Source organism: Bacillus rossius, chromosome 7 (genome assembly GCF_032445375.1).
Source record: "Bacillus rossius redtenbacheri isolate Brsri chromosome 7, Brsri_v3, whole genome shotgun sequence".
Classification (NCBI taxonomy): domain Eukaryota; kingdom Metazoa; phylum Arthropoda; class Insecta; order Phasmatodea; family Bacillidae; genus Bacillus; species Bacillus rossius.
In genome coordinates, this window is record NC_086335.1 from 24,091,001 (window position 1) to 24,118,790 (window position 27,790).

Below are 27,790 nucleotides of genomic sequence, written 5' to 3' on the forward strand. Positions count from 1 at the left end.
GAGGTCGCGAAGTTAGTGAGAATTTTATGTCAGACTTAAACACTTAGGAAGTGAAATTCTTCGTAAATGCCTTACGGATAGTCCAAGAGATGAATGGCGGTGGCTTAACATCTCGCACATTGGGATCATTAGAAATGATGAGGACTGAAGTTATGTGGATGGAGCAGTGTGGGGGAGAGGAAACAGAAGCATCCAGAGAAAACCCATTGGCTCATGGCAACATTCGCCATGTTTTCTACTTGTGAAAAATATCAGGCCATGACATGCCAGGGATTGGATCTAGTGTGTTTTGGTGGGAGGCTAGTGATCTGACCCCTCAACCACTATGGTCCCTTCGTCCATAACACAAGCAGATTATCACCTAACATTCTGTCACAACTTACTAGCGATAAAATAAGTACTTGTAATAAGCCAAGGCATTGTTGGTACCAATAACTATCAGAAATGAATCAATGATATTAGATACAGTAAACAATATGTACTTGAACTATTGTACTTTACCGTTGTATTGAATGGCAAATCCTTGTTTCCATAGCCCAGAACAATAACAATTATGTTCTGCAGAACCATCATCACAGTCAAAAATGTTAAGAGTATTAGCAGCACCATCGCAACAGGATAAACTAAATTCCTCTGAAGGGAAGATGTATGTCGCAGCTGATCTGAAAACAAAAGCAGACCACAAAACTACTACAAAATTGTTAACAACAAAATATTTGAATGGACGGCTATGAATTTTAGAACTGTATGTGAGTAATGACTTGTTTAACAATTAAAAATTTTTTTTAAATGATACAGAACTTATTTAAATTGAAATTAATATTGGTTTGTACCAATTTGAAAAACACATTATAATACTCATAGTCATATGTAAATAAAAGAATGTAAAAAGTATCAAAATGATAAAGTAAACTATGACATAGGCTTAGATATTTGCATTCATTCACTAATAATGTAAAGCTAGGAAAGTACACAAAACAATTAGGTAAAACTAATTACATTACAATGAAATTACTTGAAAACTTGTCTGTATGGACCAGGCCATGTTTTAAGTAGCAACCTGATTCAAGGGGAAAAATACTGCGCAGACCCCAAATGTCATCAACGATGAACCACTAAGAGACTAGCCAGTTACAGTATTTTAGTCTGCTATACAGGCAACAACTTTCTTTTAAGTTACTTAAGTTTGTTTGTTACTTCAAGTATTGCCGACTATCCTGAGATGTATTTTGTAATGTATAGCCAAACAGCACCAATTTCAAGCCTTTGAACCATGTGCATACATATCCCGATTAACATTACAAATGCGAAAGTGTGTTTGTCTGTTTGTCCTTCTTTCACGCAGCAATGGAGCAACGGAGCAATGGATTGAACATGATTTTTTTTTTGCATATATGTAGATAGTTTATGGGCTAGAGTGTGACATAGACTACATACAATTATTAAATGCCATCCCTAAGGGAATGAAAAAAGGGTCAAACTTCAGTTTTATAATATAAAATCCTTCTCGTTGGCAAAACCCATTTGCTAAGTGAAACTTGCGGCTATTAGCAAAGTAAAGGCGCTAATAACAGTTCAGTTTATAACTTCGTCAATAGATGACATTGCCTTGAATTTGTTAACACAGTATCATTTTGTACTTCCTTGACATCTTGCCAAAATAAAGCTGAATATTGGTGTCCTGGTTTTGTCGATGCTTACACCGAGATTGTGCAATCAATGGGACTTTGAATAAAAATTTCCCTTTTTCAAGTGAATGTCCTTCAAACTTGAAATTCGGTAGTGGTGTTCCTTATATAATGATGTGTTCAGCCCGGGCAACACCAGGTACTTCAGGTAGTAGAAACTGAACCATCAAAGTGCAGACTAACGAACGTGCTCACCCAGGTGCCGGCAGTGGGCCTCGGCCCGGCGGAGGGCCTCGGCCAGCCCCGACTGCAGCTCCCCGTTCTGCAGCCCCAGGAGTGAGGCGCCCTCCGCGAAGGCGGCCGCGGGAGGGGACATGGGCGGAGGCAGCAGGTACGTGCCGCGCGTCTCGCTCGCCAGGTGCAGGCGTCGCCGCAGGCAGTCCTCCTCCAGCCGGGCCACCGCAAACTCCTCGTCCACGTCGCGGAGGAACTGCGGCTTCACCAGGAAGTCCCCCACCACCGTGAACAGGTGCACGAACCCCAGCGGCGTGCACACTGCCGGGCAACAGAACACACTCCTGTAACACTCCTGAGCACAACATTCCCGACATCCACATCAACTAGTTCAGTTCTCACCACACAAACTGTGCAGGCAATCGCACTCGAAACAAGGTACTCGGCTTGAAAATGAGGGACACAACATTTAATCAGCAAATCCAATTAACTCTTAGCTTGCTGCTAATTCTGAAAAAAAACCTTAAAATTCTCTTCCTGATTTCGGTTTTCATTTGGTCTCTCGAAATTTCTACAGGCAAATGCTTTCCCAATAGCCCTGTTATATGTAGTTGTGTGTTATTGTCTCTAACGTGAACACTGTTCAGACATGAAAAACAAATAAAATAAAAAACCTAATTAAAACATAGTCCTGATACTGACATTAGGCCCCAATTCAATCACATTGGATTGTTAAGTTATTTACTTATTTTTAAAAATTGTATTTAATGTGGAAATATTATTATTATTATTATTTTCATTTATTTATTTAAAGTAGTGAGATGTTTACCAACAGCTGAAAGCCAAAGTGGTAGACATTATAGAAATATAACAAATACAAAAATAATAACAAACAAGAAACAAATAACAAACTTTCACAGAAATAAAAAAATGTTAAAAAACAACATAGACAAAGAAAAAAGGACTTATAACATAAAGTAATAATACTTCATACAGTTAATTACTTACTTGAAATCAAGTGCACCTTTGAAGTATTATTTGAAGTATTTTTTATTTTATTTAATTTTGGTTTATTAAATAGGTTGGCATGATGGCATGATAATAAACATAATTTTTGGTATGCTTGCATTTATTATATGCTTAAATTATTACTTGTTTCCAATATTTTTCTTTTCTTTTTAATATCTGTTTTAATATTATTGATGTTATTAATTCTAACTTCTAAGTGACTAGTACCTTTTTTTTAATACAATATTCTTCTGTAGTTACAGACCTCTTGTCAGCATTAAAATTATATTATGCAGATATTTTGTCTGTTTACCAGACATGTAATGAAGTTCTTTTTTAAAAAATCATTATGAATGTGGTCATTTTCGAGTATTATTATCAGTTCTTTTTACATTATTATGTACAATCATCATAAGTTGAATAAATTTAATGCAATTTCCATTTCAGTACTTCAATGGGTACAAAACTGACTGTAACAGAAACTGTCGTGGCATTGTGAACATATGATTTTATTGCTTAGTGTGCCGGAAATTTGGTATTTCGACGCTTTTTTTTTCTTCTAATTTTATATAATTTTAAATTATTTTTGGAAATTTTATTTTTCTTTATAATTTGGTTACTAAAGGGCGATTTACTCTTTGTTAGGCTGGTGTACCCCCCTTAGTTAAACTTTGTGCCAGTAGTCTGAAGCACCTTTCCCAGAGACCTATAGGATATTTTGCAGATCTAAGACTTTGTTGGCAGAGCGTTTAACATTCCCCTCGCTTACAGGCACGTCCCAGGCCTGTAACGTTACTTCACTTCATGACTAAAACTGCATACAGCAGCTCTGGACGAGCTGTTACCATTTCTCAGAGACGAGCTGACCATAGCCTTTACCGTCATGAATACGTATTAGGTTCAACTACCCTGGAGTCACGTCATGGACGCTAGTTCCCAGCGTTGTTGCACTTTTTGTCCACCGCCCTACCCTCTTGGTTCTAAGAATTCGCCTAAGACCAATGACTGGTCATAAACCCCAGCAGACAACGACAGTCTCCAAGGACGACGTGCATAAAAAATGTGTGTGCCAAGATGGACCACCCCACAACATCTAGCGGCAGAAACCGTAACTTATTATCTTGGCGGCCAGAGTGTAGCACCTGACTGACCCTTTATTCCCTTGTTAGAGCAGATGCCTTGAGCGAGTCGATTCTTTTTTATTTCAGACACCCCTCAACAGGTAGCGCTAAAGTCGGCCAGTGCTACCAACTTCGAGACATCAGTCAGAGTTTTTTATGACTCCCACTAGGGGAACTTCGGAACCTTTCGGTCCGGACTCCCAGTCACCCCCTCCACTTTTGATTCAAGATTTACTTTTAATTACGAGATGCGGTTCTTCGCCAGACACTTCGCGTCGCGACTGCAGACGGACCATTTTGCGATTATCGGCGAGTCGACGAGACACTGCAAGACTTCCATCCGGCCGCAACCGATTATGTAGTCGCCTAAATAAGGGATGCTATCCCTATAATCTTTTTCAAGTAGTTTAGTCCGTCTGCTTAGTACAAGAGTAATAGTAATTTTTCTTTTAAATTATTTCTTTTGAAATGATGAAAACGACCGCGCCCAGCCGCGTATTCGCAGGCTCCAGTTCCTGGCTGGCGACGCATCGGTAAATAGAAGCCAACTCCCCTGTCTGGTGAGTGACGATCCGCGACTTTCCTCAACCTCCCCTTAACTTTTCCTGGCATTTTCTGCCCCGTATACTGTCTGTGTACAAGTTCTGATCAGTTTTGATTCGGACTGTTCCAGACAGGGTCCGAGAGCCGGACACCGAATTGGCATTTTCATCTCCCTTCCTCAACGGCACACAAGCGCCCTGGCATCATGTTCCCGCGTGATCTCCGGGAAACGAAGCCCCGACCTCCGGTGCTTCTGTATCTTCTGACCCTTTTTTGAACTTTCTTTAAATTACGTCGTCAGATGCAGTTCATTAGATAAACATAATTTCTGGACTTTTAAGTATATATACTGGGATAGTTTAAACATATTTGTAATTTTTTATTGGTTTGTGTATTTTTAGTAAATGAAACTTTTTATAATTTCATGTACGGCCGGCCCATAATTTTTTTTTTAATATACCTGAGAGCTTTTTAAAAATGTAATTAATATTGTACGTTAATATTTTCTTGTATCTGTTATAAGTTTCCTCAGTATGGAGTAATTATATTTCAGACGGAATTACACCTTGTTTTTGTTCATTTCTAATAACACTGTGGAACCTAAAAGATCCACCCAGCACAAAAATGGTAATCAGACCGTGGTTAGCTGCTACATCAGTTATTGTTATGCTTCGAACACAGTACTGAGATTTTCGGGGAATTGTGATTTCACCCTCATGAAACATTTAAGCAACAAAAATTTTTGCTTAGCTAAAATGTAATTAAGAGTAAACATAACATACCTACTACATCTAAAACATCAACATTAAAACTTATTTCTCCTGTAAAATTAAGAGAGAAAAAACCTAGAATGAAAACTTGCAATATTCTGGTATCTATAGAATATAACTTTATATATCACAGTGAATACTTACACACTAGCATAAGTACACCCAGGAATGAGACACAAGAGTACTGGAATGGTAAATAGTAGCTCCATACACCTGAAAATAAACAGAAATATCATATTGTAATCTAAATTTTAAATGTTTACGTTCAAAGTATAAAAGCTAGGTGACACAATCAACTAGGGAAATTCAGTGAATATGTTTTACATGTAAAATTTTTAAATTTTGTGGACAATATTAAATAACATGTTTTGAAATCACATAAATGGAAATGTGAAGTTATTTAACTTGCAAAGCTTTCAAATTATTAATTATTTGGCTGAAAATATTACATATAAGCTCAATAAAACAATACAGCTGCCATGATATTTACCACAAATATATTTTTCATTGACTAATGTTCAAGCATGTAATGCACCATAAAATTGTAGTACAAATTCCTAGGTTTAAAATTATGCAAATGTAGTAGAAGTAGCCAAATGTTCATGAATTTTGACCCAACAGTAGAATGGAAGTTTTTACTTCAACTTGCACCTAAAACTCAAATAAAAGTTCAAAATGCAAAGGTTTGGCCTAATTATGAATTTAAAAACTGAACAGAACCCATGCATGACTCTTTGCAGAAATGAAAACATTGCATAGAGAAGCGTATGTGGTAAAACAGGGGGTTGATGGAAGGGATCATTATGTAATTTGAAGGTGACAAGGACCAATAGCTTTCAAGCAAACATTATAAAATAAAATTTTCTAAATACATCTATCATTAAAAATAGTAACTATGTTCATGTTTCCTCAAGCAAAGATAAATTTATTTCAATTATTTATTTTATTTTAATACTAACTAAGATACCCATCATAGTGAGTTAGATTTCAGTTTCTGCACAAATCATTCTGATGAACTCGACCCTTTACATCTACATCACAATAAAAATAACCAAATAACCACGGAACCCCAGTGGTAGGCAGAAATAAAATAATTTGTAGATTTTTCTTATAATCATAAAATTTAAACTATATTGTAAATGTAATGTTTAATGAATCTTTAAACATATGCAGTATACACAGGATCCTTTGAAAATCATGGGGCACAAAATCTAATGGGTGGCAGGGAATGCCAAACCAAGCAATTTTTGCTAAGGAACATATGTCTGGAAACGCAACCCTACAAGTTACAGGTGCTAACAGTGGCAGGAAAATTTGAATTTTGCACGCATTAGGGAATCAGTCCACTGGTTCTGAGAAGGCTCGATCGCAGCACCGTGACGTTCATACGCCCTTCGGGAAACAGGTGATGAATCAGGCGCGCACATTTAGAGTTAGCCATATGCAGCCATAGCCATAAGCAGTCTGGTCAACAGCACTGTGGATGGTTGGTCCTGGTACATTTGCACTTTTGGATTTGGGCGGTAAGTGCAGTGTTGACAGTTTAGTAAGTTCTGTGCTGGGATTACAAACATGATGAACAATAACCACACGGCAGACTTTACACTCCTAAACACGACAGATACGTTAATGGTGTACAGGGAGTCGAGAGGAATACCAGCAGACGCAGTGCACATTTACCAAGGTGCGTTCACAACAAACATGGACGACCTTCACACTGCTTGAAACTGGGATGTTCATACTATGAAGGATGCTGTACACCAGACAGCTGGTTGCTACTGCTTATGGCTAACTCAAAACGTAAGCGCCCGGCTCACCACCTTCTTCCCACAGAGCATTTGAACATCACGGCACTATCTATCTGTGCCTTCTCAGCCAGTGGAGTGTGCCTAATGTGCTAGATATTCAAATTTTTGCACCACTGCTTGTGTCTGTAAATATGCAGGGTTTCATTTCGGACATACGTTTTACAAAAAATTGCTTGGTTTTGGCTTTCATAACAAAAATTTCCAGAACTATAGTCATCTTAGTTACTAAGTTACTTAAATGGTGCAGCTGGAACTTACTGAGCAAGGTCTGTATGCTGGACCTATCTTCATCCAGGAACGATGACAAGATGTAAGTCATGCCCAGGACAAGGAACGACATGAGAGTGAAAACTATAGATGTTTCTATGACCCTCGCTATCAAGCTCTGAAACAGACCCACAACCAAACTCTTTGCTTACCACAACTCTCACCATTTCACTAAAAATATGCACAAGTTGCTGAGGGTACAATTATTAGAAGCTAGTTAAGGGCACTTAGTGATGTAAACTCTCAGTGAATACTTATAATATATTATGACAAACTGGTGATTTCAGAATGCTAAGTATTAGTAAATATCTGGCTTTAAAAAGTATAAAAGCTTGGTAAGATACTTATTACACATGCCAGAAATTTTAACAAATAATTTAAAATTGTTATTAATGCAAAAAATTAAATAAAAACCCAGATGACTGATACTAATCCCCTTTAAGAACCCTTCTTGAAGGTCACACCTGTGTTTTCGTACCATGTGCGTCTCTGCCTGAGGACGGGAACAGATATCAGTTCCTGAAATGTCGCTTGTTTCTGTTTTGGAAAACTATTGGGTTTGTTTTGTCTCTTCGTTTTTTGTCGTGTTTTTGTCTTGTTAAACTGTTCTGCCAAATTTTTTTTGGGTTCAATATTTTTGTGCTGTCATCATTGGTGGGGTTTTTTTTCGTTCTCTTCTGTTTTGGAAAACTATTGTGTTTATTTCGTCTTTTTGTTTTGTCGTGTTTTTTCTCGTTCAACTGTTGTGCTGAATTATTTTGGGTTCAACATTTTTGTGCCGTCAGAATTTGTGGGATTTTTTTCGTTCTCTTGGTCCATTTTTCTTTGTTTTTCGTTGTTTGTTGACCATATTCCTGTTATGGAATATTATGTGGTGTTTATATCCTGTTGACAACAGCAATTTTTTGCTTAATTTGTGTTTTTGTCTTTTGAGTTTTTTGTAGTTTTCTTCTACAGACATACATGTGCTTAGCAATGGCGTATGTCCAAAAGCTTACATCAAGTCATGCACTCCCATTGCACAAATCTTTGAACGATAATACTTCTTGGAAAATGACTACAACAAAAATCTCTGGTTAGATACGCTCAGTGGTATATTTTATACAAAGTGTAGTATCAGAGAAGCTTTTATCAGTCAGAAAATCTCATGGCCACTGAGGCTTTTTTTTTTATGGACAGGAATGGCAAAGACGGAGAAGGAAAGCGAGGAGTGAGTTTTGTCAGACAGTTGCTGTGGTCACGAACCCCGCTCAGAATGCCACTGTAGCATTGACACTGACGCTCTGAATGATTGATCAAAGATGGTGTTCTTGAGGGAGGTGGAAGGGAGGGAGGGAGGGAGGGGTTGAAACGGAGCTGACTAACCATGGGAAACAAAGAGGCACACATGCGCAAAACCACTTAATCTATGGCTTAAGATTTTTTTTTTGGACATACGTCATTGCTGGTACACAGTATGTCACAACAAACCTCAATAATGGAAGCCTACTGTGTTTATCTGTGATGTCATAATGATTGTGTCCAGAATACATGTTTTGTCACATCACTGGGTTCGCAGGTGCATCTCTGTATTGTCATTGTGTTGTCCAAGGTCTTATTTGTCTTTATTTATTGTTCTTGTTGCTACTGTCCTATTGTCATTAGCCCACTGTGTCCGTCTGTGCTGTAATAATTTTTTGGCATCAGCTGATTTTAGCTTGATTTCTGTGTGTTTCCATATTCATATTTTTTGTAAATTCATCTTTTTTGAATTATTAATTTTGTCCAATATTGAGGTTTCTTGTGTCATACAGTGTAACTAGCAATGGTGTATGTCAAAAAAAAAATCTCCAATCTAACTTTCCTATTGCTACAATTCAAAGAACAAACTTAATCTATGCACAAAAATGTCCAATGAAGCAATCAGAATCTTCTGTCAGGCTAGCCTCCGTATAGTCTAGACGTCACCGCACATCACTTGTCGCTCTGAGGTCATCAATTTGAAACCCACCTCAGGCATAGATGTATGTTGTTAACATCCTATATCTATACTAATATTATAAAGTTGAAGAGTTTGTTTGTTTGTTTGTTTGAACACGCTAATCTCAGGAACCACTGGTCCGATTTGAAAAATTATTTCAGTGTTGGATAGTACATTTATCGAGGAAGGCTATAGGCTATATTATATTATCAATAACATTAGGGATCCTTACTAAAGTCCAATTTAGAATCAAATGCGTTGGAGGGGGTTAGATACAACATGCAGTACACGTACGAAGTGTGTGTTGACAATGCCGCAGGCGCTAGAAGTTTATTTCCTATTGCCTATTAACATTGTTGCCACGCACTAGATGCCTTATCATTCTTAATTTTCCCATACAAGTAAAAAACACCCGTGTGATATTAACAACGAAGCAATCAGTACCCTCATAAGAGTTCAATTAGTATTTAAATACTTTTTATCACTTTAAATCGCAAACCTAAACTATTGTTTTTTTCCTCTCTCTGTGTTTAATTTGTTTTTTTTTTCCTTTTACTAGAATTATTTTTATTATTTTAAATTAATTTTTATTTTTTCGGACCATCAATAATTTTCCTCTCCCGTTACAATTCTGACAAGCTTTGTGTGTGTGTGTGTGTGTGTGTGTGTTTTGTGATGTAGACGCTCACTAAGAATGGATTCTGCGGAAATCCGATCCGAAGGGGAGTTTCGGGGGCGTAATATATCAAAATTTCCAGTTTTTGGTAGGAAATCACCATGGCAATGGCTGTTGCTTTGTTGATGCTTCATTCGTCTCTATGGCAACGACTATTTCATTGTTAGTGCAGTCCTCATCACTGTTGAAATTTTGCGGGTACTTTAAATATCAAAAATTGCCCTTTTTTTGAAGTATATATATTTTACAGACTTCAAACTTCACAGTAATGTTCCTTATGTTACGCAGGATGACATTTTCTGAAAATTAGATCCCATGGGTGGTTAAAACCAGGCAACAGTGGGTACTTTGTCTGCATGAGAACAGGATTTTGCATTGTTCATGCCTTCTGCGTCTCCATGGCAACTAAATGGGCATCGCGCGGCAGTGGCGTACCCACAAGGAGGGGCATGTATAATGAGCGGCGCAAGAGTGATCTGCCTGTAGACTGCCGTAGCGAAGTACGGGTACATCAGTTGTACGTTGCGTGCATGAGTCGGGAAACCATCGGTGCTATTCATTTTCTCTCCGGTACATTATACAGCATAGTAATAAATTTTCACTGAAATTTTTTTTATTTACCATTACTGTAAATGGGAGATGTGGTTTAATTTTTTTCCATTAGTATAGCCGTGCGAAGCCGGGTCGGGCAGCTAGTATTAAATATCTGTGAAATAAATTAAGAATTCATTATTGAGCTGTGAAAGTGATTCATGGAAAATTAGTGATATGAAACTTTTGATACTATAAAAACTGAAAATACACTATGTATTCTGTAAACATGCCTCACCACTTTGACTAAAATACTGATCAAATTTTTGAAGGCAAGTATTTGAACTATGTGTACCGGTAGTTGTTTTACAAGATTTTTCAAAACTCGCTCTGACAAAATCATGTAATGATACAGTGATACAGTGATACAGTTCCTAAACACAAAGAACCTTTTGAAAGGTTTTTTTTGTAGGGGAAGGCAAATAAACTACTTTCTAAAGGTGAATTGATTTTAATAATAGTTATTTTTGTAGTAATTTTTAGTAATATTACTCCAACAAAAAGTGACTAGACACTGTCTCTGTTTTTAAAATCTAATATTAGTATGATAAAACTGTTATGTTCAAATGTTCTTTTCTAGAGGAATATACATATATTAATTTTAGTTTTCATTTCCAGTAAAAGAAAGTTTACCCATTTAAAATGTCCCACATAAAAACAACTCCGTTGCACCTCTTTGAAGATCAATATAATCACAGTATTTAGCAAGATTAACATGGAACACATACACTAAATACATGCAGACCCTTTTCTATCATATTAAGCTTAATAGCTACATCATACAAGAAACCTAAATTATTACTATAAATTTGTTCTTCAATGTCAGTGTCAAACATTGTTCATGTTCTGTAGGATTATAATATAACAACTCCTTCAGTACCACAATTAACAAGATTTTCACTGCCCTCCCCTTTTAAGACAAAATACACATTCAAAGTTAAGTTTCACTTTCGAGACAGCCAGGTGTCATGCCCACAACAGACCCGTCACACGCAACACTTCTTTACAAACATAAATGTTTACTGGGCATTGCAAGATGTCAAAATACAGAATAAAATTTAATTCAGTTAGTAACTTACCCTACGAAAGCCTGAAAAACCCACTGATTCTTGAAAGAGAAATGCAAAAGGAAGGAGAACAAATAATGATAAGTTGGACAGTAAAAACATATGGTTCCAAAAGCCTGCAAAAAACAAAACAAAATAAAATTATTAGAAACAAAACTATAAACAAAAATATAAAATACAGCAGCATGTCAAGAAAATTATACACTCGCTAGGTCTTACAGGTCAAATACAATTTTTTTTTTTTTAAGCATCATACTGATTATATTTATGACCTGAAACAGTAAAAATATGGCACACAGTTCCTAGCGGAGATGTTTGTTTATTTAGTTCATTAGAGATGTTGAAACTTTTCACGTACAGTAATATGAGCGTAAAGACCTGTGTACAACTATATTTCAATGTGACTGGCTACATGGATTATCTAAACCTGACTTGCTACCAGTAATGGATCGTTAGCTACAAGGTACATAGACAAACTCTCTCGCACAAAATACTGAAGTAGACTTGGGGTGGTTACAGGTTTCATGCACTGTAACAAGAGGAGTGGTCATGCTATGCAAAATGATGTGCATGAAGAGTGTCGGCCAGCTATGCTGGGGGCCCGGCCCACATCACACAGCTAAGCTGCAAACAGTGTGGCGTGTTCAGTCTTTGCGCTGAGCTTCACCAGACTTCGGAAAGGAAGGCGCTCAAGTGTCGCAGCTGTGTGTGAGTGAAGGTTGTTGCAGCCAATCACGTCATATCATGTAAACTCAAAGCATGCAGAAACTTTGCGCACTTATAACATGAGCAAGACAAGAAAAAAATAGTTAAAGTATTTCTAGCAAGTAGAACAAAACAAAATACATAAATGCTACAGAAATTTGTTGCAAGAATTATTATGATATTTTATTATTCAGTAAAAAAAAAAAAAAAGCACAGGCACAACAAAAACAATAATGAAAGAAATGCATACCAAAACACTGATGGTCATTATTACTACACACTTGGCAGTGAACACATTAACAGCAATAAGTACAATTTGATGTAAATGCAAAAGGAGATAGATACAACAAACTGGGTTCAAGAGCACCAGGCACAACCTGTTTTATGAAAAATTCTAACTATATACTAAACAGGAACAAATTTATAAATATGTGAGCTGTTAATACCATACATAAATGTATCATCTATCAAAAGGAAATCAGTACAATAATATATGTCAAAAATTATTTTAGGTCAGTCTTTATCTGTGGTTGGTGTACAGAGAAAATTAATAAATGTTTTAAATAATTTTAAAAGATTCTTGACATCAAAAAAATGCTAGGCAACAAAGCACTAAACTCTGCACACACAACATTCATAAGATTACCAAGCACTGCAGGCAGCAGCAGCATACACTTCAAAAACCATTTACTTGTGAGACAATAATGGACACAGATCTAGCCACAGTTTGCAGAAAGAAAATTATTTTCGTTAATTAACCCAATACAGCTGGTTTCAACACAATTAAATTAACAAAAGAATATTGCCAACCCTGTGCTGTGTTACAAAAAGTTCACCAAATGTTTGTAGAAATTAAGACACATCTGCACGAATAGAATAAAACTTTAACCAATGTTAATGTACATAAAACCTGCCTGGAGTTTTGGTTCTAAAAAGATGTGGACACATTTATTATAATAAAATACAAATGTAATATTTGGCCAATGGTAAAAAGGATAATAAAAAGTGTGTGTAAAAGTTATGTCACACTTTTACACACAAATACTTAAGACTGTGAGACCTCCAAGGTCACACTAGGCTCGGAACCCCTGGTGACCGCCTCGATGGTCTTAACTTTAGTTATGCCAGGATGTTGGGATAGAGCACGTAGACCTTGCCACACTAGTGTGACACGTTAACGATCACGGCCACTGAGGGGCCCATAATACGTAGAACAACATGGTAGGTGTACAGACTTGCAGTTAATGCCCCCAACTATCTAGGCACACACCCAGTGTACAGAGCTTCAGAAGAAACTACCCGATATATAAACTGCTCAAGATATCCGAGGTGTGTCTGTTAACAAAAAGCACTTAAGGATACGCTGAGCGTGAATGAGTAGTTATGTTACCGAATGTTGTTTTTAAACTGTTTTTAAGATGAGTGAAAATGGCTAAAACACGTATTTCCAGAATAACTTTCAGGCATGAAACTCCTGATAGAGATTACTGCTCACATCTCATAGTCGCCCCCAAGCACAATAAGAAGACTGTGCCCCAGTCCAAAGTCTTGCACTTAGAGGTGAAAGTGCGCTGGAAGCACCAGCAAGCGTAGCTCTTATCATCCCGCCTCAACACCACAAATACACCCCCAACTAGGCGGGCCCCTTGAGGGGGAGGGTTATTCCTAGAACACAACTCAGTGTAGAGTCCTCTGTAAGGTTTGCTTGCAATCATGTCAGTTTGAAAATGTACCCAGCAGTTTAGCTGCAATTAGTATTTATTGAAACAGCAATCCTACATTGGATATTTTGTTTTTAATTTTTTGGTGTTCTGTCATATTCATCTTGTGTGTGTCTATGATCAAACCTAACTAAGTGCTTTCAGTTTCATTTCTACTTATGTTATAAGAGCTCTTGAGGAAATAACATTAAGACCGGGTTCGAATCAAGGGAATCCTAACTCAAACATCGAGCATGTTGGACACACAGTGCACATCGCAGCAAAAAGGTGTATTTTTTTTTGTTTTCTATTTTCTTAGCTTACATGATCTATCACTGCTTCATCTCAAGACCTCATTTCACTTCAGGACCAGGGCTGGCGGGCACCCGAGGGTAACACCTCACAAGCCCGGCCACACTGCAGCTGAGCCACACAACACACAGCCACCGTGGCAGAGCTTCTCCGACCCGCAACTGTCCCACGCGGCAAACGTCCACAGACGATATCAGCGCAGAGACCCTAACTGTGTGTGATTAACAGTGGACTTCACACCATAGCTTGCCCCCACAAACATAAACTAAGTGAACTAGTCCCTTCCGGCCCCAAGCCACCTTGGATCACACACTTGACCACCACACGGCTACATTTCAGTAGCTCTGATTCTTAACATGTTTACCACGCACCCAGTGTGAGTGCACGGCTCTCGCACACAAGTATATTACATTCATTCTGATATCGGTTTGCTAAGAACAGACCAAAATCAGCACCTCTCAGCAGATGCCACAGCAAACATCAGTGCAATAGGTGTCACGATCATCAGGGCTGTTTTCATGTTGTGTATTCATCAACACTGAATGCAAAAAATTAACTATGTCATTTAAAAAATAATAATACACATAAAATTTCACTGAATACTTACATATACATAACATTTTTCACAATGCAAGTGGCATAAATACATTACCTCTTAATAAATTTAGAGCAATTACATAATATTTAAAAACTAGTAGTAATTAATGTTCCTAAATTTATTAGCAGTTTTGTGGAATTAGTATAATTAGGACTAAAGAAAAAAAACTATTTTATTTAGAAATAATATATCTTGTTTACCTAAAATTGTTACTTTTCAAAATAAATAAAAATTAATTTTCAAAATTAATAAAAGTTATTTCAGGGGGGAAAAAATTACAATTTTTTTAGAGCTTACTGGACAGGACATAAGTTAATGTCTCCTACCAAATGAATCAGTTCGTAGTCTAAAAATATATATGTATGTGATTAAACAAATACAAATATGCACATACAGTTTTTTTTTTTATTTCAGAAGCTGTAAATATTCCAGTGCACCTGCACTGCAAGCAGTGAAAAGGCACATGTGCCACTAGTGAATCCTATGAGAACCTGAATCCGAACATGGACAAACAAATTCGGCGATGTAGAGCTGTCGACACTGACCTTGTATGAGTGAACTGTTCAGCCACTTGACATAGTAAGAGTCTGGGTAGTTCAACAAGACCTCATTGCTGACGATGGAGATGGGCAGCAGGAGCACTTGCCCGAAAGACACGGCCAATGAGAACGTGCACAGCCACACACTGCACCGAAAACAATCACCACATCACATCTTATTAATTACACACCCTGCTATCGAAAACCAAAAAAAACTGATCCGAACATGCCTAGCTTCTTTTTTACCTGATTTTGCAAACTGCTGCATCATCCTCATCATAGTCATCTTTGTCTCGACGCCGCAAACGACCAATGAGGGCGCTGCTCAAAATTATCAGGAGGAGGCCAAAGAGGAGGAAAATCTGTAACAAAATATTTAAACACACTATATTAAATACTCAAACTTATTTAACAAACATTTTTATGCTTAAAAAATTAAACTATAGTAATTAATTACAATTATGAATGTAGAGTCAAAAAAATAATGTAAATAGGTATTTGGTTAACTGCAACATAAACACTTTGTTGTTGTCATGAAAATTTTAAAAAAACCTAGAATGTAGGCAATTTAATTAATAAAGGTTTAAGCAAAATAAAATTATTTCTTGTGTAAACATAAAGAGCACTATGCTTTCGTTGAGGCATGTGAAAAAGAGATATGGCTTACTCCAACCATTTATACTGCCAGATTATTTATTGAGAGAGGTATAAAAAGGCCTACAGAAGACAGAAGACATAGAGATGACTTACACAGAAATAAAAATGTTAAAGTCATCATTGACATAGTGGCTACCTCGAAATGGCAATGGCCAGGGCATGTTGACTGAGAAACCAATAGCAGACATGGTTGGATCTCGTGACAGAGTGGAAAACCACTCCTCGAAACCGAGGAAGACCATCAGGCTCATGGAACGAGGGTCTAGTGACTACCTGAATAAACAGTCAGAAGATTGCACAAGGCCATTCTGCTTGGCGAGGGCTGCAGCATGTTTGTCTCTACAGCTATAAGAGAGAAAATTATCAATGAAATAACTGATTGAATAATGGAAGGGGTGATGAAGGTGATGAGGGAGGATGGAAGGACAAGGATAAAGGCTGAAAAAAAAATGTTCCCTATGATAAACAAAGTAATGATTAGGGCAAAGATGATAATTAGAGTCCTGGAAATTTAGTGAATTCCTCTGGCCTCAGGATAGAATTCAAAGTTATAGGTGTGCTCGACCCATGTTTACTTTCCCATTTGTTGATTTCTTAGCGAGAACATTTTTATCCTTGTTATTTGGCACTACCTGATTCGCTTACTTCTCTCCTTGCTGGACATCGTTGGCTCACGGTCGTAGAGGGGGGTGCCCAGATAACTGCGGTCCAATCATGAACACAGTGCGACAGTGTGGAGGTTTGCATTCTAGCTTGCGACTAAATGAATGCGTGAAAATTCCTTGGCTCTAATGATGATACAAAAAGATGAAGATGAAAAGCCAAACATTATGATGATTATTATGATAGTTATGATTATTATGATTTTATAATGGTTATGATTTTTATATCAGAATGTCAACACGGTTTTGTACCAGGTAAAATTACTATTACAAATTTATTTGCTTTTGTTAACTAGATACATATGGCAAAATTTTATCTCATAAGCAGGTGGATGCTATATATTTTGACTTAAGTAAAGCATTTGATACATGCATTCATTCTCAAATTGTAGATAATTTTACACTAAATTAGTTTCATAGCTATCTAAATGAAAGATCCTTGGCTGTTTGAATTGGAAATACTTCATCTTCTACTTTCAATGCACTATTAGGAGTGCCTCAGGGTGGAAAACCTTATCATCTTTTAGGTATATTTCAAGAAAATACTACCTATTAAAGCCCTTACCAGGGTGCGACTTTTGGAAAAATTTTATATAGTTTTTCATTCTAAGGTCTATAAACCCCAAAACCATCATCAACTCAAAAGTTGATCAATTTTTTGGACATGATAACTGACACAATTTACAAACTGATACATAAAATCTAGTAGTGGATAATCTAGGTCGAATTCGTTAATGGGCAATATCTGACAAAACGGGGGGGAAATGGGAAAAATGTTTTGAAAAACAGAAAAATCGCTGAAACTCCCATAATTTGACAATATTACATCTGTTTGAACATATTATATCTGGTAGCAGTAATACCAAAATCTTTTGTCTGAAAAAGTTTTTGATAAGACGAACCATTGTTGCAGGGGGTTGATAAAATAATGGGGTAAAATTTTAAAAATATCATAATTTACGTACCATGTACACTGTTAAATCTGTTATATTTTATTGTATAACCTTAAATTATTATTTACAACTTTCATCTGAAATAAGTTTTTGTACAACCATCCATTACTGCAAGGGATAGAATAAACAAGGGTTGGAAGACCAAAAAAAAATCATAACTCCCTTCGTAGGCACAACATTGCATTCTTCGTAAAAATTATTAATTAATCCTATAATTTTTATCTACAAATTTAGCCTGAAACATTTTTTGGTTAGACAATTAATTTAAAATTGAGAACGTTCATTTTACATTGTAATGATTGATTTAAATGTTTTGATCCATTTCTAAAGTCAATATGTAATCTCAATAAAAGAAATGTGAACTATTTTTATGCAGTTAATATAACTTTGTATGTAAATATTTTACTATCATTATTTCAATAGTCAGAAATAATTTAAAATTGATAATGTTAATCTTTCTGTTGTCTTTGTCATGTGTTTGTTTTATCATATTTTATGTTTGAGTTGTTTTTTTTAGTGATTGTTTCTGTGTACTTTTATGTTAATTATGTATTATTTTATGTAATATTCATTAAGTGCCTGCCTATTAAAGGTCATGACTGTTGGCAGGCATTCAAATAATAATAAATAATATATAAAATAAATTATTACAATTATAATGATGAAAGGCATATTAAGTCACATTCCAACTATCAACTATCCAAGTTCAATTCATAACTGAAGATAGAAGAAAAGTGCATATTGCAAAGACATCTTCATGGTAGTCAAAACTTAATTCCTTCTGAAATTACTTTTTTGGATGCTAATGTAGTAATCAACAATATGTAATTGGAAATATCCACAAGAAACACCTTTTTTCAATGAGGGAATAAGATACATTTTTAATTTGAACACTAAGACTTCAAAAAAATATATTATTCTATTATCTTTTATTTTTATGTATTTTTGAGTCATTAGAGAAGAAATCTGTCACAACCTATTAAGGGCTGATTTACGGAAAACTGCATAACATTGAAATCAAGATGGCTGAATCAAGATTCAAACTTGGATCCTCCTGAATGCAAGGTTAATTTATGTGTTGTTTCATAGTTGGTCAAAATAATTTTTGATTAGACGACACCTTGCTAAAATTACTTCTGTTTCAAAATATATACTTATGTTAAGCCAAAACCCAACTGAGAAGTATGCAAAGCAACTTTTTAAGTATCTAGTCAATATCACCATAACTAGGATTTTATTTGTGGAGAAGGGGGGAGGGAGTGGTGTCTGCAGGCGCGTAGGAACCGGGGGGGCGACCCAGGCGACTGCCCGGCCATAACATTTCATGGCCGGGCAAAGTGATGGTTTTGCCCGGCCATTGCATCAGATGAACAAGAGGCATTGTCTTCATTGCAATGCTAAGTGATTTTGTGGGATTTTCTTGTCTGTGCGTTACCTTATTCTTAAAATAAATTAAGACCTTTCGATAAGTGTACAGGCACAATAAATACGGCAACTGTTCTTGTTTTCTTCTAAATATTCACGTTTCACAGTGCTGATAGCGGAAATATTATTGTGGGATATAAGACCAGTAAATGATTCCGCTCGTTGCAGTAGCTTACGCTCCGTTTTTGTCCACCCTTGTCTACCTGACCTTCAGACCCTTGCATTCACCCCGCCTCGTTTCTACCTAAAGGTAACGACCTGACGTGCAGAGCGCTTTCCACATGTCATCATTCAACAGCTGTACGTCTTGCTTTGTCTTGCTTTTAGGTCCAAGAAACTTGTTAGCCGTACTACAGAACTGTTTAAAATAAACTTATTTATCTATAGTATCGTGAGTGAGTAGTGTGGAATGGCTGTGATGAAAAACATTTAGGGTTTAAGGAGAAAATTTATAACAGTATTTTAATTTTTGCGGCGTACAATGACTCAGAAAAGCATCAACTTTTTCTTCAACAGCCGTTCTGCACAGTCCTGCAGTTCATCACAACCACCGCCTAAAAGGCTGTAATGCCTGTGAATACAAAGATCCTAAAGAAGAGTTGGATTCCTTTAACTCAGGTATTACTTTTGAGCAGTTTAGACCGAGACGAATTTTTACATGATCTTAAAACCATATGTAATATACCTATTTAACATTAAAGTTTAGTATGTCGGTACATTATTTTTTTTTCCGCTCGTCGCTCGTGATTATTCCATCGAGTAATAAAAAATTTTCTTTGAATCTACAAATCATTGAACAAGAATTTATCAAACAGATTTGCAGTTATTTTTAAGCATCTTCGCTCGCCTATTCTGTGGGGTTCGCATTTTAAACTTATTCTTAAAGGGAGTCTGACAGTAAAAAATTAAAACATTGACTTTTTTAATTTTTAATACCAAAATAAAATTTTCACTTTCCTGAATAAAATGATATGAGTGTTATTGCGTAAAGCTTTTTTCCATCATTAATTTTTTTTTTTCTAAAAGTTGAACTGCATTTTTTGAAAAATTAATTTTTGTGACTTTTTTATTTTTAAATGCTAAAAAAAATATTTTGACCTTTCTGAATACATACAATGTAAATACTTTCTAGTACTCCTTTAAATAAAAAATATAACGAGTAGTCAATTTTCAAAACTTTGGAGCCTTAATTCATATTTAGTTGATGTATAGACCTTTCCTATATTGACCTAGATTTATTAAGTCTGACAGTAAAAATAAAAAAAATAAAAAAAGTTTATTGTTCATTTTTAATGTAAAAATAAACTTAAGTCTTTCATGAATAAAATTATATGATTGTTATTGCAAAAAGGTTTTTTTCCATTTATATTTATTTTTTATTTTTTTAAGTTGAACTGCATTTTTTGAAAATTATTATTTTTTAACTTTCAAATTTTAAATGATAAAAAAATATTATTTTGACCTTTCTGAATACAATCTAAATACTTTCTAGTACTCCCTTCAATAAAAAAATATAATGAATACTGAATAGTATATTTTCAAAAATTTGGAGCCTTACTTGAGATTTGATTGATGTACCTATAGACCTTTCCAACTTGCCTTTTAAATGAATTCTACGAGGTGAAAACTGAAAAGTGAACACTGTTTTGTGATGCCGAGCCTTAAGTAAATTTGTTATAAAAATTAGTTACAATTTCTGCTAGTAGTACATTCTATTTTTATGTACGAAAGATGCTTAAATAGCACCATTTTGCTCCTTACAATACAATTTTTTTTTCTACCGGGGGAGAGCCCCCAGACACCCCCATTGTTAAATCCACCACTTATAATGATAGGTACTCTCCTTTGTCCCCCCAATAAATATTTGCTTCCTACGCGCCTGGGTGTCTGCAATGAGAGTGGTGCTTCCTCCGCCCTTCGCATATTGAGAAATGTCATCCTTAGCTCTTGTATTTATAAAATGAGGACAAAAATCTTTTGCAGAGTCTTAATAACAAGTAGGCACTAAATCATGTTGTTAGCTACTGTATAATTTCTATCCTTTACTGTATAAATTCTATTATTTGTGCAATACTTTGGGGTTGTCTGGACCCCACAGTCACTCGATTTCGGGCCTGTTCAGGACAAATACTCTGTTTAAAATAAGGTGAGACATTTTTGACAGGCGATAGCAGGAACATTAAATCTTTGAAAGCTCAACAAACAAAATAAATACATACTCATGTGAAAAATACTTCCCAATCATATACCAATAATTATTTTAATTATTTCGTTAATTTGGTGTTTTCAGCTGTTTAAATCTGGGTTTGTAAAATTCTTAAGTTTCGGAAGATCGCAAGGATGAAACACATAACAAACGCAAGAAAACTGCTCATTTTATAAAACACGTTATCACAGACGTCACCACTGTAAAAATGTGGAAAACATTTCTCCAAAATGCTTCTTTTAACACATTGAGGTTTTTACGAACTTGTGTGAAGTTCTTAACAATAATGTTTAAAAGCGTCGTTTGCTTTCACTGGACGACAATTTAAAAAAAATTTAAAAAAAAAAAAAAAAAAAAAAAAAAAAAGATGCATGTGATAAAAAGAAAATTGAAGTTTTCTTCACGTCTGTCATCTTTAAAATGTTTTTGAAACACTTTTCAAGTTTTCAAGTTACAGGAGGCGGAAACGCAAGTACCTAGTTGAAAGTAGCTTGGCTTCTGGGTTGTAGCCGTGTCCTAGGCGAACAATTCACCGACGTTTTTGTCGACATTGCAGTCGCCATCATCAGTAGGTAACTGCTTCCTGATGATGGCGACTGCCATTTCGACAGAAACGTCGGTGAATCATTCGCCTGGGACACGGCTACAACTTAGAAGCCAAGCTACTTCAGACAAAGGCCGTGAAAGCCTGCGAACATTATTACCTAAGTTGAAAGTTGACCGGATGCTTGCATCGAGTTTTCGCGTCTTGTGTAGTTTATAAACGTGGTTATTCCACACTTGGTTCGTTGCGTGGTTTACAGAGCCGGTGTAGGTGTCGGTTGCGGAGAGCGCGTGCAAAGCCCCGTGAAGCGCGCGGCTCGGGGCGGATCCGGGACATCAGCGAGCCGCGACCCGCGACTTCCGGCGCGGCACGCCCTGCGCGCGTGGCGTGCTCAGACAACCATCACAGCAGATGCCAGACCCGTGTACCGAACCGCGCGCCTGCTATGAATCCCGTGCCGCCCACTACCTCTACCGTGGTGTTCATCACATAGTTAACATTTGCGGTGAAAATACCAGTAGTTTATGAGATGTAACTATCAGTAGCGGTCCTGGACTTCGCGAGGCCCTCAGCTTTTTACTTTTTTGGAGGCCCTCCCCGCGAAAATTGGAAAAATTTACTCTTTCAAACTTTTTTTAACCCAACACGGAACTTAAATTTCGACGATGGTTTTGCTCAATTATCCTAGGATTTTTTGATAATCTTTCGGGTCATTTTTATAAATGCTTACGTTCAAATATCCGTCACTATACATGGCAATAAAATCTTTGAAAATTTTTCTAATACGGAAGTACAAGATAATACAGTGCAGAAAGTACAAGATAATGAACAATTAATTTTATCTTTTTTTTATTTATGTCCATATTTTTTAACAGAACACTAGACAAACAAACAAAAAATGAAAAGCACCTAGGCGGGCCCTCGGCGACTGCCCGGCTGGCCCTGCCCTGGAACCGCCCCTGTTTAATAACGAGTCAATTATATTCAGCGGGGAAGCTCTCTGGGTTCTAACAATGGTGCTGGCAATTGTCAGGAGACGGCAAGCTGTGACGTAGTCCAACAGAGGTCGCATCATGTAATGACTCAAGAGTGTGTTCGTGCTTACTATCGGAATCCACAATGCATAAGTTACCTTGTATAATAATACAAGTACCAAACATTTATAATTCGTTGTGTTGTGAAAGCAATCGCTGTATTGTGTGGGCTGCGAGATGCTCTCTCAAGGTCGCAAGAGAAGGAGGGCTTCGCTATACCTCAAGGGGAAGGGAAATCGTCTTGCATGATAGTATTTCACAGCTGTTTTAAGGCATAGTAATCGACTGAGTAATTAATATTTTTTGTTGGGATTCCGCCTGATTAGAATATTATTAGTTTTAATATATATATATAAGAAATTCATGCAGCCATTGCTTTTTAAGGAATAATCAGAAGTACCCTGAGAAAACCAGCCAAACAGTCAGGAATAACCAGGAGCACACGGAGAAAACCAACTGACGTCTTGCAAAATCCAGATCAGTGAACGTTACATTTACATGACATATATTATGCATATGCATACTATGCTTAGCATGTGTGTTTACTACAAATACGGATATTTGTAATAAATTAAAAATGGAGATTAACAATGTCCTTCTAGCAAACGCGACCAGTTCGAAAGAAAAAAGAAATGTGTGAACGTTCTCTGAAGCACACGGCTGGTCCTGATCAGAGCACGCACCGAGCCACCCCGCGGCTCGTGTTACCCACGCCCCCGAAGAGACAGCCACGCCAGCGGGCACGGCCACACTCGAAATAGTGCCGCGACTATTTCGAGATCCCGAACCTCCACTTTAATAGATCCGCCGCTCAGTGCGCTCGCGTGGGTCGCTGTTTTGTCAGGAAGCTCTGATCTGGCGGTGCTTCTCTCTTCACGCCTGGCTGCTCGGTCAACATAGCGACCCCACACCTCCACCCGAACATGCTGCTGCTGCTTGCGGACTGTCCTCACTCGACGAGGCTGTTTCGGCCGTCGAACGAACTTCCGCGAGTGAACCTTGCCTCGTTTTAGTGACGTGAAAGTTTAGTCCTTGTGCACTAAACCACTGGCAAAAACTGCACTCGTTACGGGAGGTCGGCTGATCAACCACCTGCGTTTTTTGAAGGGGGTGAGGACGCAACAGCTGTTACTTCACGTTATGACCCAAGTATTAGTTGACGCAAGTTCATCAATCACGAGCGCCAGGACATTCTCCTCGAAACGTTGTTCTCCTGGCGACGGCGTCAAACATTAGTTTCGGGCAGTCGCCTGTCAAGACTTTATGAAGGTCTTCTCCTATTCGGTACACATCTGTTGGGGAAGGCGCCCATAGGTAAATGCGAGTAGGTAATTATAGTATGTATGGGGACACCGGTGGGTGGTGGGGGAGCCGGGGAGCCACGGCGGCCATCTTGGTTTACGTCACTTCCGGCGACCATCTTGGATTACGTCATTTCCGGCGGCCATCTTGGATTACGTCATTTCCGGCGGCCATCTTGGATTACATCACTTCCTGCAACCATCTTGGATTTGACCTTGACCTTTGAACCCGGAGGCCATTTTGTTTTTCTAGAACTTTCCTCCATTTTGTTTTCTAGATCATTCCGCCATTTTGAGTTTCGTCCGCCATCTTGAAAATCTTTATTTATTATCCGATTTTAATGAAAAAAATTTAAAATTTAAAAAAATTAAATAATCAAAATTTTAAAATAAAATTAAAAATATTATTTAATAAAATTTTAATTAAAAACCTACGCATCGAACACCCCACACCTCTAAATTACAAATACATAATCTAGCACCCCCACCCCTCTGTTACAATGACATCGTCATCGAACACCCCACTCATTCCTGTTACAATTTTTCGTTACATCCACCATCTTGGAAAATCATAATTATTAACTTAGAAAATCAGGAAAAAAAATATATCATCGTTGTCTGCTGGAGGCAGCCATCTTATTTAGTGGAGACTACCATCTTGATTTCATCTGGTGGGTGTCGTCATCGGTTGTAGGTTTCTAAAGTATGTTAGTGTATGTAAGGTCGAGTTACAATTCTCTACCAACATTGTTATGAACCTTATAGACCAAAATCCACAGAATCCACAAGATCCACAAAATCCACAGTCACTTTGTTGTTGTAACCGACATTTTTTCTTAAAGTCTTATCACTTATAGGTTTTAACTAAAATATATGTTATCAATACTGTCGTTGTGGATGCGTTAGTTAAAGTAATGATAATTTAAAAAACATTTATTACTCCATCTTAGCTGACCAGAAATTTTTCATAGTCCTATCATACATGTAAACATACTAAATAAATTAATGTTTGTGTATTCGTGTTTAAAACTGCATGGAAGCAGATATTTAGGTGTTTGTGTATAATATCATTTCTTAGTGTTCGTGTTTGCGTTCCTGTGTTTAAAAGCTGCATGGAAGCAGATATTTTAGGTGTTTGTGTCTAATTACATGATCATTTTACGATATCAAATTAAGTATAAGTACCTTGAGGAATATAGGGCATTAATTAAAAAAAATAATAAGCGATATGTAGGTAAAATTATATTTACTGAATCAAAGAAATATATTGTACAAAACAAAACCCTCAAGGAGAGAAAAATATACTTGTCAAACGAAGCTATAAAAAAAACAGAAACTATATACAAAAACGAAAACGGTTTACAACAAAAAGACTGGAACTATACAACAGATAATTCATCTCCAACATAGCCGTGGGGAACCGTATGGATGCCATCCTCACATATTTGGCGCTTATCATCCTCCCATGTTATGGCCAGCTTATTTGTGCTCTCGCTATAGAGCACCTGCTGCCTCGAGCGTATGGCCCTAACTGCTACTCGTTGTGTGTGGTGATCGTGCAGGGCATCCAGGTAGTCACTGAATGTTATGCGGTTTTTGACCACACACCGCTGGATACCCTTGGCCTTCTTCTCAACTTTGTCACCACACTTGTATGCATACAGTTTGGCCCGCAGACCGACAAACTCACTCATCACTTTCCCCCCACACTCATCCTTAAACTTTCCGACAACCTTTTTGTTGATGGGGGAGAAGCAAGGGTGGTCGGAAGGGTAGCAGCTGGTGTCGAACTTCTCCATGAGTGTAGGATCGGCTTTGAGGTCATGGTAGAAATCATCGGTTTGTATCTCGTATACGAAACTATCGGTGTCCATGTATGCCAGATGAATGTTTTCTGCATATCTGGGTTTCATTGTGCTGTAATGGAAGTCGTACATGAGTGTTTTTGAGAGATCAAGTACTGCGAGTCCGGCATAGATTGGCTTATCGAAAATTATGGTCTCATGGTTCAGGTGGACTAGAGTCAAGTTCGGTTCATACATTGTGCGGTCCTTGAAGGATGGACGACACACCAGTTTCTTGAACCGCTTCTCGGAACATACCAACTCCATTTTGAGCCTCCGCCTCTTGTTCTCCATCAGTTTCCCGAAAGTACTGTTTACAGCGAGCTTAAAGAACTCCTTCTCGAATTCGTTGGCTGCAGCCTTGCGCTTATTGGTGTTGAGCTTAATGTATGGCTCCAACCACGCCGACTGCTCAAACTGGAGGACTCTGTGTACCTTAGTAACTATCAACCCATGTGATACTGCTTGCTGGAGGTTTCTGTAGTGTACAATGTAATGTTCCTTAATTTCTAGTGTTGTCATGAGCTTTGATTGTTTGGAGCCGGGCGGACATTGATTGATGGGGAGAAACGGAAGGTCTTTGTGACTTTCGTGGAGTTCAGTAGGGTACTCCACGTCACATTCGATAATGTACCCGATAGGAGAATTTTCTGGAATAGTCATGACATCAATAGATGTGTCTGACCATTTGAAATGTCGAATCGGAAGCGACAGCGACATCGCCCACCCGTACAAATTATTTGCATCAATGTACTGTAGATATGTGGATGGCTTGGACACATCATGTGTCTCAGGAACGTATTTGTTGTTACCCACACAATGACGTTTGATGCTTTGCGCTACACCCCCACGAATACCTGCTTCCACAAACATATACATATCGTAATCTGTCAGAAGCTCGAGTTGTACTCCTGTGGTGCGAAGCATCGCATCGAAAGCGAACCCAGGACAGGAAATGTAGTGTGACGGGTCTAGACTGTACGTCTCCAAGCAAAGACTGCGAAAATTCTCGAATACGTCCGCCAAAATCAGGACATCCGTCTTTAGGTACAAGTCAGCGTACTCCCCCAAAGTAGCACACTGAAACTTGTCCCAGACATTTTGTGCGTGAGCGTAATCCGCCTCGGAAATACCAGAATCAGTCAGAATATTAAAGAACTCATCGATAGATGGAAGACTAGTATCGTCTAGTCGAGCAAAAGAATCAACGAAGTCGTAGGGGAAGACTCCCTTGCGAGTAACCAACTCCAACTCATCAGGAGCGAAAAACTCAGCAGTACTGACAAACTTGTCTGCAGGCAAGAACTCTGCGAGCGAAGCAAGACCCCGACTCATGAAACGGAACGTATCGACAAACTGAATGCTGAACTTATCATGCAACTTCTTGGAAAAAGTTATCAACTTCTCTTCCGAATTAGGAATGATGAAGATGTCTTTAGTGTCGTACCCCAACTTCCTGATAATGAAGTTCTGGTCGTACGCCAGGTTGTGGAAGAACACAATCATCTTTTTCGGTCTGCGCCTGAGAAGGTTGCAGTCATTACATGCAGGTCCAATAAATTTGCCGGTGAAGTGATTATGATCACGAACTTTCTTTACGACCCCTCCAAACTTTCCTCCACAGTAGCAACAACACC

The 27,790-nt window shown here is 37.5% G+C and overlaps 1 protein-coding gene across 4 annotated transcripts in view; it reads right to left on the reverse strand.

Annotated features, from left to right (window-relative positions):
* LOC134533748 (protein Lilipod) overlaps positions 1-27,790 on the reverse strand; it is a 104,571-nt gene that overhangs the window by 32,952 nt on the left and 43,829 nt on the right. For 3 of the 4 annotated variants that reach the window (XM_063371364.1, XM_063371362.1, XM_063371363.1), the window contains exons 2-8: positions 15,774-15,889; positions 15,534-15,673; positions 11,686-11,789; positions 7,371-7,497; positions 5,449-5,517; positions 1,884-2,183; positions 502-662 (exon numbers count right to left, since the gene is read on the reverse strand). In XM_063371364.1, the coding sequence (XP_063227434.1) occupies positions 502-662; positions 1,884-2,183; positions 5,449-5,517; positions 7,371-7,497; positions 11,686-11,789; positions 15,534-15,673; positions 15,774-15,889 (1,017 nt within the window). The remainder of the gene's footprint in view (positions 1-501; positions 663-1,883; positions 2,184-5,448; positions 5,518-7,370; positions 7,498-11,685; positions 11,790-15,533; positions 15,674-15,773; positions 15,890-27,790) is intronic. The other variant, XM_063371365.1, reaches the window with a different exon arrangement.